This window comes from Photinus pyralis, unplaced genomic scaffold (assembly GCF_008802855.1).
Source record: "Photinus pyralis isolate 1611_PpyrPB1 unplaced genomic scaffold, Ppyr1.3 Ppyr1.4_LG1, whole genome shotgun sequence".
NCBI classification, from domain to species: Eukaryota; Metazoa; Arthropoda; class Insecta; order Coleoptera; family Lampyridae; genus Photinus; species Photinus pyralis.
This window is the reverse complement of record NW_022170249.1, coordinates 40,518,234-40,540,431: the sequence shown is the minus strand read 5'-3', so window position 1 is coordinate 40,540,431 and position 22,198 is coordinate 40,518,234. Positions and strand designations below refer to the sequence as shown.

The 22,198-nt window shown below is 37.1% G+C and overlaps 2 protein-coding genes across 2 annotated transcripts; both read right to left on the bottom strand.

The window, feature by feature from the left end:
* Window positions 1-207: 207 nt before the first annotated feature.
* LOC116159087 lies at window positions 208-3,029 on the bottom strand. The gene is made up of 3 exons (XM_031471989.1): window positions 2,763-3,029; window positions 2,547-2,637; window positions 208-2,495 (listed from the first exon to the last, which is right to left on the bottom strand). Exon 3 carries the CDS (start codon window positions 2,461-2,463, stop codon window positions 247-249), a length of 2,217 nt encoding a protein of 738 aa, XP_031327849.1. The 5' UTR covers window positions 2,464-2,495; window positions 2,547-2,637; window positions 2,763-3,029; the 3' UTR covers window positions 208-246.
* A 4,230-nt stretch (window positions 3,030-7,259) lies between these two features.
* Window positions 7,260-8,146, bottom strand: LOC116159190. The gene is made up of 3 exons (XM_031472137.1): window positions 8,014-8,146; window positions 7,802-7,962; window positions 7,260-7,749 (listed from the first exon to the last, which is right to left on the bottom strand). Exons 1-3 carry the CDS (start codon window positions 8,144-8,146, stop codon window positions 7,387-7,389), a joined length of 657 nt encoding a protein of 218 aa, XP_031327997.1. The 3' UTR covers window positions 7,260-7,386.
* Window positions 8,147-22,198: the final 14,052 nt, after the last annotated feature.

Here is a 22,198-nt window from a genome sequence, read left to right as displayed (position 1 = left end):
TACAGAAATTTGTTCTCATAGGAGAATGCAGTATCTAATTAAGTATACAATTTTTTGAATTTAGCAAGCTTATACAGAAATTTTTGTAGAAAAATGATACCCAAAACGTAGGTTTCTCAAGGGAAAATTAATACATGGTAATAAACTTTAAAACAATACTTTAATGTAAACATAAACATGAATAAAATAAACTAAAACTAGCTGCAAGTTTCATAATCACTAAAAAAAATAAATTGGCGAGGAGAATTATTCATGTAAAATATTATCGTAGAAAGCATGTGTGTCTTTTGGCAGAACGAGTTTAAGTTCTTGAAGGTGGTTCCATTTATCCAAAGCAATTTTAGAAGGTCCCTGCAGTAACTGAGGATAGTTCATAATAGGAGGCATACATTTTGGCCTGCAAGGAAGCTCATTAAATAAATCTTGGCCATAATCCAGTTTAATATCTATGGTTCCTTGTGGATTATACCTAATGCACTTAATATCATTAATCACAGGGTCAGAAGTCTTACGACCTGGTCTTAAAGAAGTGTATCGCAAAAATTTGGAAGCGGAATAATCCTTAAAAAATGAGTACTCCAGCATTTTAGTTTTATATGGCGTGGGGGTTTTTCGAGCTTCTTTTGATATTGTCACATAGTCACTTGGTAAATGAATTTCTTTGTGCTTAAGACGTCTTTCTATCACACTATGTACAGAGTCACACTCCATTTGGGTGTGACCTGGTTCTAAGTATTTTTGAAAAATAAAAGTTTCGTGTTTCATTGCAAAATTGAGTAAAGCGTTGGCCAAGACATTGTTACGATTCTGGTAACCACATCCGTCCGAATACAATACAATTGGCTTTTTCATTGGAGTTATGCAATTTTCTTCCAAATAGTCTATAATGCAGGTGGTAAAAGTAGATGCTTTAAGTAATCTATTTTCATTTTCGGAAAACCAATAGCACATAACGTTTCGTGTTTTTAAATCAAATATGGTGAAGTTATGGCAACATAGTTTTGTTTTGAAGTAAATTTTGTTCGCCGGAAGATATGGGCATAGTTTTACTGCCTGTAAATCCATAGTCAATGTAATAATTTCATCTTTCTCAGCTTTTTCTTTATCTTTTTGTTTTTCCATTCTAGCAGCATCTTTCCTTAGGATGTGATGCCTGTATTCATTTTCTGTGACATTTCCATATTTGAATGAAAAACAAACATTACACTGATCCTTTTTCGGTGAGTATAGCGCCAAGTTTTTTTCTTTAAACGTTTTTGAAAACACATTACGACCCAATGGAGTGATGTTTCTGTCTTTGCAAAAATTATTCACATACACTTCATATAACTGGTTCATATTTTGAAAAGTGTATTCCAAATACAGCTTTGAAGTATCGCGCCGACAATAATGAGAAGGAAGTTTAGGTAAACTTTTGAAAAACTCGTCTAAAAACTTGTAACTTTCTGCATACCTTTGCTTAACGACTTCCTTAGCAGAAATTCTATTCTCATTCCCTTTCGTCATACCATATGAACTATTATCTACCCAGTATTGAACAGTTTTATACCCGATGTCCAACGTATTAATAAACATGGACCGACATACTTGTAAGTTTTCATTTCCATCGTTTAGGTAATACGTGTAGGTGCCTAATCTCCTTGAGTTCTCTTTGCCTTTTCTAAATGTTGGGGTTTTAAAAACGTGAGATGCAATAAAAACCTTCCTTTGTTCCCAATTCATGCGCCAAAAACGTTCAAAAATGTTTCTTCTGCAGTCATCCGTAAATTCTGAGCAATATCTGACTTTAGATATTCTACATTTCTTTGATGTACATGTCTCTTTTAAACGTCTTTCACTCCGTGGACAGTCCTGTTTAATTTTTTCTCCTCTTTTTTTAGTAAATCCTATGTACGCTTTTCCCTGCATTCGAAGTCTTTTGTTTTTATTTCGGACCCATTCTTCTTTTTCCGCCTTACGCCTTCGTTTTCTACCTTGATCATATTCATTTTCGTTCACTTCTTCTGTTTCATTTATGACAGTTTCTTCTAATTTATTGGCATCATCTTTTTCGGGTTCATATGAAGTACTACTATCTTGCACATCATTTGATTCATGGTCGTCTTCTACAGTTTTCTCAACTTCATTTGCAATGTTTTCTATGACATGATCTTCATCACTCGAATCTTCGTAAGGAACAAGACGATCTGTTTGCTTATATTCGACTTGGTTTGGAACTCCTATATCACAAGTAGTGGAAGTAGTATTGGTTATATCAGTTAAACAGTCTTCAAAGTTAGGTACTACTTCATCAGGATGAATGGGAAAAGCGATGTTGCTTTCTACGACCACGTTGTCGTCTAAAAATATGAAAGATGCATTTTCTAAATCGAAACATTCTTTCTCTTCAGTTTTGCTTGAGTCGACAACATCGATTTGCGATTGGGCCAATGACAGAATTTTTTCAGTGCGCCTTGAAAACATGACTATTTTGAGTCCGGAAAACCTTTGGCAGCCTATGACGGATGTAAAGTAAATAGATTGAAGAGATAGTCAAAAAATTTTACCTTCTAAATGGGGATCCAACAAAAAATCGATGTGCTATTTTCTCCTATTAAAATTATCCAGGTACTTTCAGTATAATGCAATACCTCCTATCTGAAAACGAAAATAAATTGAGGTTATTTTTAACGTAAATTTTATGGTTTAGTCGTTTAATGTACACAAATTCATCTTTTAATATTCAAATAGTGGATTATAGAAACAAAAAGCAAAACACCTACCAACGAGAACCAGTTTTCGACGTTAAACACACTACACTTGAACGGAGGTACAATCCTCTTATGACATCACCTAATAAACTGTTGATTTAGGAGATTTTGCATGACAAAAATCATTAAGATTTCAGTGGGAGAAATTGAAATACAACTTTTCAGCCATTTCGAACTTTATTTAACGAAAGGAGAAGTTACAGATAGGTGCATTAGTACGCGCCGATTATGAATCTACCAATATCTCATTTTCACAAAAAATGGCAGATAGGAGGTATTGCCAGGTCACCCGCGATATCAAACTCAGACTCATCAGATTCACTTTCTACGACCTGTAAATTAATTTTAGTATGCAATAAAAATTTAATTTTTATTATTAGGTACTTGAATGTCAATTATTTCATCCACTTCATCTTCACGATCGCTGCTTTCAACGCAAAAATCAGGTGCAAAAGATTCTGCATCACTGGGAATATCTGCATAAATATCCTCTCCGTATATCTCTTCGCATAATTCTTCCTCCGCCATGTCAACAAGCTTAAAAGCCAGTGGGTCCGCTTTGCGTTTACTGATAATGGTCTATATGATTGAGAGAAGTAGTCATAATAGCAGTGATAATAGAAATAAATGGTGAGCCACTAAACTATGAAAAAAGTTTATAATTTTTTGCTAGTTGCATGGTGGTACAAAGCAAGGACACCAAAAAACTAACAATTTTTGTAAAGTGAATCTACTGAAAATCATAAACTAGTACATGTAACAATACTTACGATTGACAAGCTGTAATATAATTCGGTAATCACCACGAAAATACTATTTTTACACAAAATTAAAACCAAAACAGTGCCACTAATCTGAAAGTTTTACGCGCGAAACAAAAGCGCGGCTAACTTGATTTTTTTCTGCGAGGGCGCGGCGACACCTATAATATGATATGCACACTCACAACAGGGATCTATAACCGCTGTGGTACGATAGTAGCACCATTATACAACGCAGTAAAAAATAATAACCAAGTGGTACGATGCGTGTATCACCATACCCAAAAGACCCACAATTAGGTGGTACATCGGGCAACCATCAAGCTGGAAAGAGTTAGACATTATGCCATAGTACATATTAATGTTTGGTATAAGGTGAAGCATTAGAATAAAAGCTATTAACTACATTTATCTACGATTTATTTTTACTAGTAAAAGCAACATAACGGAAACAAAATTCTAAATAAAAAAGTTTTTGTGCAAATCCACAAACGCGTACTCTTGTAAGTACTTGCATGCAAGAGTACGCACAAGGGCACTTAAGAGTACGCATGTATAATTTTAACAAATATCACACACAAATTCGCCTCCGGAATAACAACAACATGCCTCATGCCACCACTGCATACATTTAGAGCATTGAATCCAATCTTCTGTGGGTGGCTCAATAAATTGTTCATTGCAACCTGGACAATGAATCTCTTCATGGGAATCTTTCGTCTTTGCACCTAATTCCACACTTTTTTTTCCACGCACTATCTTCCTTTTAGTGATCGTAGTACGTTTTTTTGAGGTACCTTCCGCTATTTGCCTTTTTGTTGTTTTAACTTTACTCGAGAGTTTATTATTCTTTAAAGTTTCATCGTGGTTAATGTTTTCTTTTTCTTCCAACATGGTTTTATACGGAGTGCTTGTTAAAAGTTCTGATTTCTGAGCATTTTTTTGTCGGTTTTGAATTGTCGTAATTTTAGGGTATGGTTGAAGTTCGTGTGGACTCATTATGGACATATTTTTTGCCTTCATTTCTTCATTACCGCGTGAATTAACCAACACGTCAGTTTCCACTGGAAGTATAAGCATTTCTGGGTTTTTTTCTCTCCTATCGTGTATAATTTGGTCATATTTGCAAATTTCAATGTCATCTATTTCGACAGTGTAAGGTTCAGCTAGCACATTTACAGTATGTTGCCTATTACTAATAGTTAAATCTTTACCAAGAGTCTCTCGCGTTTCTAAAACGATAGTCCCATCATTTATACGGTGTAGGTCTAGTCCTTCTAGTTCTTCCGTTCTATCGGTAACGATCGGTTCATCCATTCTGTCGGTGACGACCTGTTCTTCCATTCTGTCGGTGACGACCGGTTCCTTCACTCTGTTGATGATGACCGGTTCTTCCATTCTGTCCGTGACGAGAGATGGTGCGAAATCTTCATCAGTGAATACTTGTGGATTATACGGAAATATACCAGTCGAAAGAAAGGAGTTCACTGCAGTTCCAACGCTTGATACCCTGTAGTAAGCGTTTTTGAATAGGGAAGACCTGCATTTGGGTAATCGCCTTCCCAGGATTGTTTACCAACCAGTTATCGCACAGTTGGCTGTAAGCCGATTTCAATGGTCCAAAAAATCCCTTATCCAAAGGTTGGATTTTATGGCTTGAGTGTGGGGGTATTGAGAGGAGGTGTATGAAATTATCTCTGCAGTAATTAATCACATTTAATGTTCTATGAGAAACGTGGTTGTCAAAAATTAACAGGACTGGACTTTCTTCAGTTGGTTTCACATAATCTTTAAAATGCTTCATCCATTGTAAAAACAATTCACTATTAATAAATCCGGAATCCGATATAAGAGGCAAGGTTCCAGCAGGAGCCCCGTTGTACAACTCTTCTCGCATTCTTTTTCTAGGAAAAACAAGCGCAGGTGGAATGTAAACTCCACTTGCGCTAACACAGCAAACTGCTGTCACCAATTGTCCACGTTCTGCACTCACGACTTTTCTAACTCCGTTTTTACCATTTTGCGCAAATACTTTCGGCAACTTGTTGGGAACAGTGGACATTCCTGTCTCATCCATATTATATATACAATGCGACGGGAATTTATATTTTTCATAAAGAAATTTTAAATTTCCAAAAAATCTCTGGATTTGTGGTTTATTATTAAAGCCAATTAACCTTCCAATAGCACATTTTTCTGGTTGACGCAAAGTAATGTTCTGCCGCCGACAAAAATTCTTTACCCAAGTTTTTCCAGCCATTTTTTTCCATATTAAATGGATGTTGTATTTTATTCGCTTGCGCATACTCATAGGCAAACTGCTTTAAGTCTTTCATGGTAACACCATAAAAACGAGTGTCCATCTCCCTAACATAGTCTGCTAACTGAGCTTCCATTTCTTTTGTGAAAGTGCAACTATAACGTCCCAAAGAACTGGGAACAGTGTCACATTTCAGTCGTTTTCGAAGCGTCGCTTCGGGGATGCTCATTTCAGCAGCTATGCTTCTTTTGCTTTGCCCCTGTGACAACTTCTCTTTAATGTCTCTCATAATATTTTCGGTAAAGACGAGTTTTCGATTGCTTTTTCTTTTATACGAAGTCATGTGTGCAACCTATAAAATATTCACACCTGAGTCATGGTTGTATGTAAGTGTCAGTCAATTAATTAAAATAAATCAATCAACCAAATTAACATTTAACAAGTTTAATTGTATTTTAAAGAACATTTTTGTAGAGTACGAACTGAGTTTCAAGAGTACGCGTACTCTTGAAACTTTCGATCTGCGTACTCTTGAGCGCCTCGTTGTTCCGTTAAAATTTAGGTAATAAATAGTTCCTAATTATAAATTTTCGATTTACGCGATATCAAATAACATACCTGATATAATAAAAGGTTCCTGGAAACACTAACAACACTTAAGTTTGATATGATTTGTTAATAATAGCTTATTTTGTACACCGCAAAAGTTATACTGAAAACCGCCAAACCAACGGTCCTCAAATATTTCAGACATGTGAAAGGTTATGTAAATTTCTGTTTTACCATCCAACCTGCAATGTAAATAGTGTGATTAAAACATATTTTGGAGATGGCATTAGTAATCCTTCTAATGAATAATTGCTGTGCGTACTCTTATAGACCGCGTACTCTTAAGTGCCTTTACCCTATTTTTATACCTTTTTGGTATCGATTACCGCGAAATGGCCCACTGGCTACTCAACATCTAAACTACGTTTGTTTTTTTTATTATGTTTAGCAATTTTTTTAGGAATTCTAGTGAAGCCTATGAATCAACAGTTCATAAATAAATACGTACTTTGCTCTACGAAATAAGGCAGAGTCTGATTGAATGAAATTGACTACCACTATGGGCAGCGCAAAACAGTAAGTAAAATTTAAACTTAGAAAACCAAAATTATGTTTAGCATTACAGCGAACACCATGGCCATCATCCAGAGACCCATTGAGACGGAGATAAAGATGTACAGTATAGCACACAACACGAAAACAAGTCACTGACGGCGGCCCTGTTGGAGGTGAATGTCACGGTGAGTTTAAATGAAACCGTCCGAACACTAGTGTGCCAACTCGCTAGGGCCATCAAATTTATCCATGATTGTGCCTTAGAATTCAGAAATGCATATTCACTTGCTTTTTTTCTGCGTATTAATGAAAGTATAAAAGTTACAACCTTTATTATACAACTTCTTTCAATTTACAATAGACAAATGTGATAATGGGTATATTTACATGGTAATGACATACAGAAAACCAACCTGCACGATTAAACATTATTCGCATTCACCGAGAATCGTTTTGATCCCTCCTGGTAATAACAGATAACAATTTTTGGAAAAACACAAGCGGTCCAAATTTAAACTTTCAAATGAGGATTGTGGTAACGGACGTATTTTAATAACTCTTCATTTTCTTCACAGACAAACGGTTTGCGATGGTGGCAAGCGACATCGTGCCAGTTAACACCGTCCTTATAGAAGTTATTGAGAACGGCTAAACAATTCTCGCTGGCACCGCCTTGTTGGGCTTCACGATTATCGGGTTGCGGACGACCAATGCCACCGTTTTCAGACCAATCGTTTTGATCCCTCGTAGTGGTAGGTGCCAATTTTTGGAAGACGGCGGTCCAGAACCACCCGTTAATCGCAACGGGTTGCAAATCGGGACGTTCGCAACCTTTGAAATCACAGAGGCGGCCAGATGTCCAAATGTATTTTACCTGTAAGTGGCGATCTTAATGAATTCGACTAGAGCGAGAGATAAATACTAACGTGTTCTCTAACGATTCTTTCCTTAATCCATTCATTTTCGACACTGGTTTCAATAGATATAGAGTCCATGCAACGTTGTCGGCAGTAATTACGAGCACCCAACCAGTCTTCCTCAGTTCCGCGTAGACCTGGATCCCTCCAGCTCATAAAATACCCCTTGCCTAAAGTAAGCTAAGCTAAGAATTTGCATGAATAAAAGTAACGGTTTTTACCATCAGGTGTACGTTCATGAATATTCCGCTGGGCACAGAGACTTGGTACAGGTCCTTCTAAAATTCTGCCATTTGGAAATTGAGCGGAAACAGCAGAGACAAATACGAACAACACAATGCAGTTTATCTTCATTTTGCTGCAAGTGCAACTAAAGTTATGAATTGCATTTAAAATAAGTGCGTGACTTACCCAACTAGCTGACGTCTCGAAACTTTATGAAATTAAATTGTAAGTTTCGGAGTATATATAGAAAGGTTAAGTAGATGAAAGACAAAGACACATATAGTACCTAATTAATAATTACCCGCGAATCGTTTTTACCTTGAGTACTATTAATGTTTAAGGATTCCGAAGAATTTTAATAGCGAAAGCGCAATACTAATTTCACCACTACTTTCATTGCGTCGTGGTTATTAGCTAATGAAGTTTTTGACAATTCGAAGAAATCAACGGCAATTTTGTCCTCGATTTTTACATATTTTCAAATCTGTTGGATATTATGTACAAGGTTTAAACGTTTTTTGATTACATATGTCCGAAATGCACTCTTAATAGAATTTAAACGCACAATCAAACTACCTTCGCGTTGCTACTTTTTTTAATTAAACTGTAAGATCACGACTTTTTTATAATAAAGAATTGTAAAAAAACCTGAAATAGTAGTTACTTTGGGTATAACGGCCGAGCTGTGCACATCATAACTTTATGCCTTGCCTCACATTCAGTTAAACTAGTCAAATACAACATGCAACGAATGGACATTTAAATGGGAATCAGCTAATTAGGAGCGCCATGCATATTCAAAATAAAATGTAGCAAATATTGTCATCAATCTGTCTTCCTGTAGCATCATCTACATTATCTAAAACCTCTATTTCTGACGTCCTTTCCAAAATATTATAATTATGTACTCTCTTCTTCCATCAGTTTTGTAGCGTAATACAACGAATTTGAGGTAAAGTTTATGTGCTCGATTTTCTGTCGTCTGTCTGTCTATTCCATCGATATTTCGGCCTCTGGACCACCAGAGACTTCGGGTTTTCGCTAATTGATACCTGCTATGGTCTATATTGGTCCGTTACCGATCATTTACAGTTGCGTTACGCGGAAACATCCACCAGTGGGGTTTGAAACATTTTTAACTAGTTGTTAAGGTTATAAGCATCTTGACTCTCTACATACTATTTTTGTATTTACTTTAACTCCTAAGTAGAGCTAATGCAAACTTCTGCAAATACTACTAATAATATTTTAAATCGATTAGGATATAGAGCTACCAATTCTATCCCATTGCCTTTGCAAAAATCTCTCAACTCCATCGTTAAATGAGAAGAATGCCCATCGACAGAGAAGATTGGAAGTGGAATGTGTTTTCAATTAACCGCGGATCAAATATTTCGTAACAAATTCATAAAAACTCTATCCCGTCATCTACCCAGTCTCTGCCCATACAACTAAAGTTAACTCTGACTGTTCTTAAGGTGCGATTCCACGATGAGATTTTTTCATGCGATTTTTGTGGTAGTGTTAGTCAAAAATTTAAAAATCCAACACCTGTTAGTTGACCGCATGAATTAAATGTCGTAATTTTTGCCTTTTTGGGCATGTCTGTGTTCTGTATTTTGTAATCATTTAATATCTTTGTCAACGTTTTAATTTAACAATGCAACAAAACACTCAAGGAATGTTTGCTGTTAGAAGAATACTCGAAGATGCCTCAACAGGCAAATGTATTGGTGAGGAACTTACATAGTGGTTAAAATTTTCTTCCCCTTTAATTATTTTACATCAAACATTTATCAGCAATTCGTGGTATAAATCTTGGAAATGCCACAAGAAGGATTTGGTCCCTTATTGTGACCGATTTTGTTGGTAGTAGATTGAGCTGGGTCGGGGCAAATGAAAAAACCAAGTTGCAGTATTTAAATATAAACCGAATAATTGTAGGTAAATTAATATTGCTTTAATACTCAGATTTGTTAACACAATATGAAGCAAAAATCCGATTTTAAATTATTTTCCTCGCGTGTCATACCTATAGTGTCCCTTGTTCACTTGTCGGCGATGTGGGCACGATCGGCGTAGTGTCCGTCGGCGAAGTGGGCATGGTCGGCGTTGTGTCCCTTGCACACTTGTCGACGATGTGGGCACGGTCGACGTAGTGTCCCTAGTCGGCGATATGGACCTTCAAAAAATCGTGTCGGCGTTGTGGGCATTCGGCGAAATGTCCCGGCCTCCTCCATGTCACATATAAGTTAGGTTTCACGATAGTTTATTCATATCTACAAAGGGCAACTACTTGGCAAACTTGTTTTAAATACATAGGGTTCAAAATATTATTACACATTTTTTTTGTTAAAATTTACCTTACTCGCTTATTCAACTATTGGATACCTTTCAGATGGTTTTGGTTGTGTGGGTGACTTACCTATACTACATCCTTGAGGTATGGTATTAGAGAATATATGGGTTGGTATTCTTTCATAGTTGAACATAATCATTAGCGGTTTTCAATCTTAAAAGTTGAAACATACCATATAATAAATCATTGTAATCAGAGAAACGAGCTTTATTAAAAAATGCTAAAATCCAATATGGCTGCCATCAGAAATAAAAAAGTTACCTACTGTAACTTCCAAGTGTAGAGTGCCTTGAATGTTTCGATAACATAACACTGAACCCATTATACAATCACATACAGCTATGATTATATATATATATATATAAATATATATATATATATAAAATATGTATATATACTTAATATATACTACAGTATATATATATATGCTCCACCCGATTTTGTTGAAATTTGGAATGCATCTAGGTTTGCATGACGAGTCGCAAACTCCTATTTTGGTTTCGATATGTTACGACCTATAGGGTTTTTGAGGGTGTTAAAAGCTAATGTGGCATAAGAAACTCTATTCTGTAACAGTATTTTTGTGAGTCTTAGTTTTTGAGAAATTTTAAATTGAAAAATTATTTATTTTGTAGCTTTTCTAAATTTGCACTTTTTTCAGAAAGTAAGCCCCATAGCGAAAAATTTTATATATAAAAAAGATGTGCCTTGATGAGCTATACAAATAAGCTTCATTCATGTTTTGCGTCAGATTGAAAATAAAAGCACCAGAGGTAAATATAGTCGGCAGTTTTATTAAAATTTGACATATTTGACCGCCCCTCCTAACCTTAAGCCACGGGATCTAGCTGGCAGACATGACTTTTTTGACTTCACCATGTATCAGGATACTTTACACCAAAAATTAGCTATGTGCATAAGAAACGATCCGCGTAAGAAACTTAGAGTGACATTGGAGGAAATTTTGTCCGACGTTAATACTACGTCGTCATCATTTAACCATTTTAAATTAACATACCAAAACATCCAGGGTTTTTTAAAACAGCGAAATGGTACAGTCCGATCCGCAATTTATAATGGTAGACTTGGTCGTTTTGGTAGAAACATGGCTGAAAAATGCGGATATCGCGACTCTAGCTTCAATGGAAATGTAAGAGGTTTTGTTAAATTTAATAGAAGACGAGGAGTTGTAGGAAGAATTATTGGAGCGGCAGAACGATAACATCATCCCGACGACGACGAACAAAAATCGGAATTGTTTGCATGAAGAGAAAGGGTAGTCAATGTTCGGTCGACATTGATTCGACTTGCGTTAAACCGACAGCGGCAGGAATTGGAAACATTCAAATTATAAGGCTAATAGTTCAGTCGGTTTGGAACGTTTACTGCCCTCCTAAGCCAAAAAGGCGTATCTCTAATTTCCTTGTTTTGAGATATAAGGAATTTTAATGAATTTCAAAACCGCACCTACATAGTCAAATTATTTTATGTTTTTTTTGGGTAAATATAATAAAGATGGAGACGACAATGACATGGTAATTAACTTTTCTTACATAAACTACAATTTTAGTTTTAAACTGAGATACGGCTAGGAATTGCGAACAAAAATTTGAGATAAGTCTCTTTGCGCTAACGATTAATTAATAGATAACGGTCGATTATGTTTCTTACCACATGGACTTGCATAGGAGATTAAATAATAAATAAAAAATTATCTAGAAACGATTTATTAATAATGTGATACATGAAGAGTACGCTACATTTGTGGGATATGAAATAGCTATTTGTGTATTAAGAGCGCAAAATGATATACTGTCGATTGAAAGAGACAGTTGACGCGCGACGAAGGAGCGCGGCAATCTCTTGAAATCGACAATCAATTTGCGCTCGAATTACACACAAGGTTTTTTCTACAATCGAGCAGTTCACATATTTCCAAAAATTTAAATTTTTCACTCAAATCATTTTAATCTTATGCCCAAATGAAAGATGTCATTTACTCGTTGTCATTGGATACTCTGAGCAATGCATATTTGATTTATAGTTAATAATTGGGAGAGCGAGCGTTTTTTTCTATTTATAAGCGACAAAGTGACATTCCTCGAAAAAGATGACGTTTGCGTTGTCAAATACGAGCGCAAATGCCTACTTTGGATATCGATTGTAGAAAAAGAAATTTTCAGAAAATAATACATATTTATACTGGAAATAAACCCAAAAGAAAACTAGAATACAAATAGACAAACATAAATTTTGTTCAGTTCTCATCTGAAACTGGAAGAGTGTCCTAGAATTGCAACCGATTTTTCATAATTCCAGACAAATTTTTTATTATAATGGCTTTCTTCTGCGAAGAAATTCCAAGAACTTTTGTTTGTTTTTTGGGTGGCAGCATTTTTCCATTTTTCTTGGCGGTTAAAAAATTAAGATCAAATGATGGACCATCAAAGTCGTTTTTATATGTGATATTATACGAACCTCTGTGGACGGTTACCTGAACCATATCATGTAAATATGGCCTCGGCTTTGTACGAGTTAATTTGTATTGTGAGGAAAAATCTTCCCAAATGTAAAAATGTTGTAGTTTCATTGGCAGGACATCGGTTTTATGAGCAGCACCTTTTACGGCTTGTACAAGAGAAATCATAAAGCTTGTTGCCCATTTTTTTCATGGAAACCTCCACTCTGTGATGAAAAGAGTCGGCAGCCATAAACGTATGGCCTGGCACAAAGTATTTCATATTAATTTCATTGGCACATATTTCATCAGAATTTACAATATATATTAAAAATGAAAATAATGCCCAGTTCTTGTTTTGCGCTGTGCAATTGTCGAGCCATAACGTAATTTTTAAAACGTCTCTCTTGCTAATAAAGAACTGGTAAAATGTACTTATCAACTCTTCTTTGTTTCGTTTGCACAAAGCTTCATGCCAGAGAGCTGCAAATGGCTTGCTGTTTCTTTTCTTTCCAACTGGAACAAAACTTTCGTTGTACATTGTTAAACGATTTGTAAAAATCGCACTTTTAAACATCTCAAGCCGTGGTAAAATTATCACTTTTTCTAAATGTACACAATACACTATTTCTCCTACTTCTTCATCTCTTGCGGCATCTTCTCTGTATTTTGCTCGAGATTTGTTTGCTCTCTCAATATGTTTGCTCCACGTCATACAAACATCACAATTTTCATCGAGATTGTTCTTTGTATGACTTTTATTATGTAAGTTAAACACCTCGCAACTCTCGCATTCTTCATGCCCAAGGTTAGCAAGTGACACATTCATTTTCTTTGCCACCACCCGGTATTTTTCGTAAGAACATTTAAAATTGGGATTTTTGCTAAGAAAGTCTTCATGCTTTGCGGTGAATGAGAGATCACTTGGCAGATAAAGGCGGCGTGGTGCATGTTCCCCGCGGTAATGCGAAATGGTTGGATTGAATGTTGAAATGTGCTGGCGGATGACTTCATCGTCTATTTTATTATGGGGCTCTTTTGTACATCTCATGTCTGCCACAGGCACTACAGAATTTTTTGCGTTCAATAATGCTGTACGAACAACCTTGTCATTATTTCCATTAAAACTAAGGGTTGTTAAAAAAAAAATTTTACATACACTATGTGCAGTGCCATTTTCATTTTTGAGCATATAATTATATGAATTATTTCTCCGATAACTCTCCTGGCCTACATTAGTAGCAACAACTGTATTCCTTTGCTTTACAGCAGTTGATGATATGTGATGCAATATGAAAGACTTTCTTTCTTTTTCATCTGTCATTTTCCAAAACTCAGAATTTAGAAATTCTCTTCTGGCCTCAGATATATTTTGGGTACACTTCTTTGGACATTGCTCCCCACAACCGTTCTTCACACCATGTTTTTCCACAAATGTATCATATTTCCTCTTTTTTCTTTCACTCACTGACATTTCAAACTTTTGCCTTTTTCGTACAGTCCCCTTTTTAGTATACTGAATATTTGATTCGTCTCTAGAATTATTAGTAGGAGAGGTAATGTTCTGCCCATTGTCACTGTCGGCAACATCGTTCTCGTTAACTTCATCAGGCATTGTTATTTGAATGTTCTCTGTAGGCTCAGATTCACCCTGTAGTAGTGATTTATCAGTTTCCAATATATTTGATAAAACATGGCTCCGAGTGACATGACTCTGATCATCTATATTATTAGAATCACACGTTTTTTCAGCCTGAGAAGATGAACCTTCGCCTGTTAAAGTTCCCTCTGTTATCGGCTCCTTAGAGAAGAAAATTATCTTCGAAATATTAATATGGCTGTTGCGAACACCACCGTCACCAACTGAATCTGCAGAAAATTCTGTGGGTGCTGTATCACTAGTGTTCTTAGTTGAAGACTCCATTTCCGACACATTATTACTATTCACAACCACGTTTTCATTCACCGTAATAAAATTAGGTTCTGTTATTTGAGTGTTCTCTGTATTAGATTTCCCCTTTGTTACTGCATATGGCAAAACACTATCACTTGTAGAAATATTGCTCTGAACAGTTTCGTCAATATCGGAAATGTCACTACAACAACTGCCCTCAGAACTTGCGTCCAAATTGGAAGGGACATACTCTTCATCGGAATGACGTGCCCGTTTATATTTGTTGCTTAAACGTTTCTTGGAGAACTCTTGTTTTGTTTTCTTATTTAAAGCCAACATAACTAACTTACGTACCCGAAATCCATTAGATTTGTCCATGATTAGATCTAAAACAATTAATAATATACGATGGCTTAAAAAATTAACCTCAAAGTCAACATAAAATGTTAACTTTTCTTGTTTTCGGTGGTGAATTTTGTATTTACTCACCTTATAATATATTCCTGGCAATATAAAAACATGTACCTTATTTCTTTTCACTTTTTTCAATCTAACTACTATAAAAATTAATTTTCAAACCGCATTTGACAGTTGATGACTAACCAACAAACTTTACAGATGAGGCTGAACCCTTTACAGCGCTGCTACTGCGACAAATTGAGGTATCAATCAGGGAAGCTACTAAGTGATGTAGACGTATCTCTGTGAAGGTCAAATTGTAAATTGCCAGAAATCCTAGGTGAAGTAGACGCATCTCTGAGAAGCGGCCGTTTTGCTTAGAAATATGAGTTACGTCCAAACTGCTTAGGTTTTTATTTCATTTTTGAGATACGTCTTATATTTCTAGCACTTTAGCTGCACAATACGGACGAGATACGTCTATTTCGCTAAGGAAATGGATTAAACACAACTCAAAGTGTCCTTATACTGTGCGATCAAAAATGAGTTGCTGTCGAGTCACCTTTGGAATTTTTGTTTACATGGGAAATCGTATTTAACTTGAACTTCCAAAGGCGACTCCACAGCAACTCATTTTTGATCGCCCGTTATAAAGGAATAAGAAATTCAGTGAAATTTGAGATACGCCTTTTTGGCTTAGGAGGGCAGTTTACGTAATGTACGTACCGCTGTCTAGATTGCAGAAGTAATCAAGGTTATCGATGATTTCGTTCGATTTAATGACGACAAAATTTTAATGATATGCGATATTAACGTTGAATGGAGAGAAAATTCGTCTTTAAAAAACACTTGTAGAAAAGGGACTTCGATATATTTTGGAGGAAGAGGGTAAGTCGACGACTTGGGACGGCACCTGTATAGACTGGTGATTAAGTAACCAGCCGAAGATGACCGTTGCTTGTATCGGCGCTACAATTTATAGTCATCAATGATGATGATGACTCATCATAAACCTATTACGGTTAGTATTCAACCTAACGATGATACCTTCTTTAAGACCTAAGTGTAATGACATACTAGGCGACATGCCGCTCGTGACAGCGACATCGAGCGTCAATGTCGCAAAAACGAGCGGATGACATACTTCAGCGATATGTCGCTCGCGACAGCTACTTTTAGCGGTTTTGAACGACAAAAAAGACGACAAATCACGATTCTCATGAAAAAGGTGTTATTTTACCCTGCTCCTTCAGTTGGCACACCCAGTATGGAGAACGTACACTTCCTTAATGTGGTTGCTGTTTGTGCAGCCGAAGCAGAAGGTCTACTGCAGAACACGCGAGTGAGGAAATATTCTGTTCACCCATACCACCGCTTACGTCCCGATAACTTTGACACTTTTTTCAAAGACATAAGACAATATAGTGACAAGTTTTTTAGTTACTATCGGATGTCGGTAGCCTCATTCGATGAACTCCTCGGAAAATTAAGACCCTACATAACTAAAAAGGAAACTTCGTTTAGATCTCCGATCGGTGCAGAAAAAAGACTGACCGTTGCTATCAGGTAACTATAAACAATGGATAAATAATTAACATTTACATAAGTAATTTAATATTATAAAAACTGAATACTACATTAAGGGCACACTAAACTAACTACCTAACAAAAATGTAATGAATGCAAGATGGTGCAACTTTATGAAAAAAAAATTAATTCCATGGTTGATCAGGAGGAGAAGTATAAGGAGGGTAGTATGGCGACGGTTGGCTGGAGCTAGTGGATGGAGAAGCAGAATTGACGGGAAATTGGGGAAGGGATGCGGAGAGGTGTATGTGTTTGTGAAGAAATTCACCACATGCTGCCTAAACGCCCATTTCAAATGTGTCGGCAAATTTTTGTAATCGGGTAGTAGGGATAACAGATACAGGCGGTCAGGATCATCGGTTTCGGGGTTTTGGGGCTTTTGGATCAAACTGGATGCTGTGTTTAGGGTTTCTAAAAGGGAGGCTTGAAATGGGGTAAGTTTTGGAATTTGTTTTTTAGTTGTAGTTGGTGTTGGCGTAGTACGTGGCGGTGGGGTTACACTGTCCCTCATCGCCGGTGAAGGCGTACTCACTGGAGAGCGGGAACGTTCTTCCTCGCCGGATGTGTTTCCCGGCTACAAATTACTACACGTTCTGAAATTTAAAAAAAAATCATTACAATGGTTAAATTTGAGATATTGCAATTGAAGAAAAATGTGTCTTGTTGGGAAAATTAAATACGTACTTCCTTTTTTGTGGGACATTACGCAGAAACGATAGAGCCTCAGAGTGCACATAGTCTTTCTGTCGATTAGCCGCATTCCCGCTTTTTGTTTTTGATGCCCTTCGAAAGCTGTCTTTCACATTCTTCCACTTGACCTTAAGGGCAGCAACTGAAATGTATGAAAAAATTTACAAAAATCTATATTTTTTAATATGTTTACGTCCAAAAACGGTATATATATTATATGGTAAGTAAAATATAATATCATGTTAGTACATTAATACTTTTTGGTGTACTTTTGTTTATAGGTACCTTGCAACAGGAAACACCTTTACTGCTTTGCAGTATGAGTTCAATATAGGAAGAAGTACGATAGCTTCGATCGTAGTTGAGACCTGCCATGCAATATGGAATATTTTGAAAAAAGAGGAAATGGCTGAACCCACAATCGAGGAATGGCACCAAATTGCGGACATTTTTATGGAAAAGACCGACTTTCCCAACTGCTTGGGCGCGATTGATGGCAAGCACGTTCGCTGCATTAAACCACGACATTCGGGATCCAAGTTTTTTAATTACAAAAAATATTTTTCGGTCGTTCTAATGGCAATTGCAGATGCCAACCTTCGATTCATCTCCATTGATGTGGGTGCGTATGGACAAGAAGGCGATTCAACTGTATTTAGAGACAGTATTTTTGGACAAAAATTGTATGGACAAAGCCTCGATATTCCTCGCCCCCAATGTTTACCTCGCACAGACAGCAACCCCCAACCCTTTGTCTTCGTGGGAGATGAAGCATTTAGGCTACACACTAATTTGCTAAGACCGTTCCCTCAACGAACACTTAATTCCCGTCGCCGAATTTTCAATTACAGGCTTTCCAGAGCCAGACGCTCAGTAGAATGTGCGTTTGGCCTTTTAACCAATAAGTGGCGCATTTTTCACACTCCTATTTTAGTAGAGCCTGACTTTGTAGACGACATTATCAAAGCCTGTTGCATATTGCATAATTATGTAAGAACACGAGATGGTGTGAACTACCACGAAAATGAATCTTTTGAGCTACTTGAAGTAAATCGCACAGTTGCTGCCCCTCGTGGTCAAGGAGTAGAAGTGCAAGATTTTTTTGCAGATCATTTCGAAGGAGTGGGTAGCATTCCGTGCCAGCAGCAGTACAATTTTTAAAAAAGCTTTGTATATACTGAAGAACATAAATATATGCATTCGTTTCAATAAATTCAAACATGATTTTTTGCACATTTATGGAATTAAACTATCAGGAAGGTTCAAAATGTGCTATCTACGAAAATTTTGGTATGTAAAATACTTTGCGAGAGAAATATTATAAACAATGCGAGAGGATATTCAATAATAATAATTTAAAAAATACTTACTTTTTTGTTGTTTTTCTTTGTCGGGGTACCCTTCCCACTCATCTCCGTGAATCCCTCGGGCCACTTCAATCCAAGCCTTTTCGTTGGCCACTCTGTCTTTATATTCGGGACGCGATTTATCCCAAATGATGGGTTGCCCTTCTACAAGGCTAAATAATTTATCAACAACGGACATTTTTGTTGTTTAAACTTAAACTGTCGCGCCGCAAATGCGGCAAATCGCGGTCCAGTATGTCATCACAAACCTGTTTCTATGTGCCCCCCCCCAATTCAGTCGCGCCGCATTTCCGACGACAAGGCGCGACACTTCTGTCGCGACGACTGCAAGTCGCTATACTATGCCTTTAGCCATTAAACAATGCAGGTCGCTGCAAAATATTTGTCGCTCCATTTTGCGGCATGTCGCTGTCGCGAGCGGCATGCCGCCTAGTATGTCATTACACTAAAACGGACACAGGACGCAGCAGACCGCTTGTCCACTCGCGATCTGTCGCGCGGGCAAATTTAGATCGCCTCGCCAAGAGTTTCTGGCGGTCTGTCGCGCGCGGTCTCCAATCAGAAACGAAATACCAGAGTGGTACACACAGGCAGTGAAAGTGTTTAGTCTGTCTGCAAGCTGCAACGGCGTATGAATTAAACAATGGATATTGAAGTATTTATAGTCAATGTGAAACAACACAAATGCCTTTATGATATGACAGATATCAATTATAAACACAACAACAAAAAGAATTCGGCTTGAAATTAGTAGATGGTAGTAAGTAAATTACTAAGCAACGAACGAGACTATACTAATCAAATTTTGTTACGAGCCGCGGCATGACCGCATCCTGCGTGACATACCAGACCACGCGGCTGATCGTTCAGTGTGGCGACCCCTTAAAAAAAATCGCGTCTTCACCTTGGAATAGAAATTATAAAGGTTCTTCGAAAACGTTACCGCCGTCACGACCAACATCGCCACAACGACCGTCTGCACAATCGAAACGTGAGTTAATGCGAAACGTCATTATTAAATACGGCGGCTTACGAAATGACGACGGCTACGCTCCACTCCATTGATTCCTTCTCGACGTTCGGGAGAGACGCCGGCGCCGTTAGAAAGCTTACTCCTCGAAATTCAAAACGGAACGGCGTTAAACACTTTCGGCGTACGTAGGCATCTCGGTAGCGATTGGCAAACGCGCCGATAGCAGGATTGCCAAGAGTTCTTCAACGCCATCATTGAGAAGCTGACGGCGCGTTAGTGTCGTTTCAGATGGGGCGTAGAACGCGCTCTACGTCGTACGCCGCGAAATTGGTTGGCATTAAGTTAAATGTGACGTTTCAGATGAAGGTGTAGAGCAGCAGCGTGAGAGCGAACGTGAAATTTCGCGCCCGAGCATACGCTCGGCATAGCTACGCCAAACGTGTTGGCATGGTGGTGATACGTACTGTTCACATGATACGCCACGCGCTGGCTTAGAGCAACTGGAACAATGCTGGCGTAAGGCAACCAGCGATCCTTTCATCATTTATGGTTTTTATGAAAAATTGGAACAGACAATTGAAACTCTTAAGTTAAGAGATTAGTCAACGCACATCTGGAATCTGGATGAAACTAGCTTTTCGTCGGATCCATCTCGGATTAAGGGCGTGGCAGGAAGGGGACAGAAGGTTTACAGGAGCATTGAGGGATCAGACAAAGAGAATACCACTCTCATGGCCTGCATGTCGGCAGCCGGGGTTTTGCTTCCTCCATTGATTATATTTCATCCTTTGAGGCCCTCCTCTTGTCGAAAATTAAGTGAACAGCTCCTACAAGCATTCAAAGGACGAAGATAGATGCGGGTGCAAAAGTGTTAACATCCGAAGAATTTTTGAAAGAAATACAGGAAAAAGAGAAAAAAACAAAAGGAAAAGAAAAAAAGTCAAGCACGAGTAGAAAAACCAGAAAGTACAGTAGTAGCAGCAGCGAAGCGGAGATTCAGCGCGGGGTAATTTATCAAGATGAATGTGACTTGGAAGGTGCGACTTTAGACGACGTTTTAAATGAAGAAAGCGATTCAACTGCTACTGGAGACGATGAAGAGTGTGATATTCAAGAATTCGTCAAAGGTGATTATATACTTGTCAAGCTTGCTTCTAAAATTAATATCTTCTATTATGTTGCTCTAATTGACAATGTAAAAAAAGATGCTGTTGATGTCACTTACTGAAAACGTGAAGGTACTTAATTCATTTCCTAAAATTGAGGAAAAATTCGAAATACCAAAGTCAAATATTATAAAGAAATTGGCAGCTCCCTAACTCCAGAGTGCTACCACTCGCACGGCTAATCAGTTCATTTTTTCTATAGATTTTACCATTTACAACGTTAAGTAGCCAACTGACGTTGCGGTATTTTACTTAAAAGAGACTTCAGTACGTAATTTTTTTGTTACCATTAGTTTTAGGAAAACTATGCGGCTTCTTCGCCAATTGAACGCATATACTTTTTGAGTTTTTATTAGAATGATTATTTTTGTTGTATATATCCGTTATTTTTGCAAAATAAATATTAAAATTAGTACAAAAAGATGCGTTTATTTCTCCTACTCAGTTAAATATGATCTTGCTAAACTGATCCTGTCTCGTTTTTGCTCTACGCGCCGGTTAAAAACGAGACACACTTTTTATTACATCTGCTGTAACGAGACAGGACAAATGTAGGTACCCTATAAGATTTTTCAGGATACTGAGTAGGCCCAAAAAAATTTACAAGTTAATACAATGATTTTTACTCTCTGAAAAGTTAAAAGATATAGAATTCGTCTCGTTTTCGCACCACTTGACCACACACACACACACACACACACACACACACACATATATATATATATATATATATATCTTCATCTACTCGTGCCTAGTTTATATGGGAATTGTTTTAGTTAATTGAAATAGGCAAAAATATATCACTTACCTGTCGTTCAATTGCTATTTTTTTCTTTTTTCTTTTCTGGTACAAGGAGAATATGGCGAGGGAAAGGAAGAAAACAGGATGGAGAAGATTTAATTGAATGACAGATAATCGAATGCCCAACACTACCAATGACGATGCCAAAAGACCAAAAAACACCTCACACGCAATAGAACTTTACCAACAACAACTATTCAATTGAAAAATGTTATCAATAATGTATCACAATTTCCCCAAACTAAAAATTAAATCAACGCATACTCCATCTACACAAAAATGAAAATAATACTATTTGAAACTGAAATTTAATCATCGGCTTCAACAGCAATAATTAGTAATTGCCGTGGTTAGGAATGTGGGATTAGGAGCCAGAGCAGTTGGTTCAATAGCTTTAATTTTTGCCACCATCTTAAGAATCGAAGAGCTGAGTGTTCCATATACACAAGTTTAACCGAAACCCTCTGCTCCATTAATAAAAAAACT

What these genes read in the sequence shown, in the direction of transcription:
- LOC116159087 (XM_031471989.1), bottom strand. Translation starts at nt 2,463, where the DNA reads ATGTTTTCAAGGCGCACTGAAAAAATTCTGTCATTGGCCCAATCGCAA.
- LOC116159190 (XM_031472137.1), bottom strand. Translation starts at nt 8,146, where the DNA reads ATGAAGATAAACTGCATTGTGTTGTTCGTATTTGTCTCTGCTGTTTCC. An exon ending in TCATGAACGTACACCTGATG is followed by an intron (nt 7,963 to 8,013) that starts GTAAAAACCGTT and finishes AGCTTACTTTAG; the next exon opens with GCAAGGGGTATTTTATGAGC. An exon ending in AAAGAATCGTTAGAGAACAC is followed by an intron (nt 7,750 to 7,801) that starts GTTAGTATTTAT and finishes CGCCACTTACAG; the next exon opens with GTAAAATACATTTGGACATC.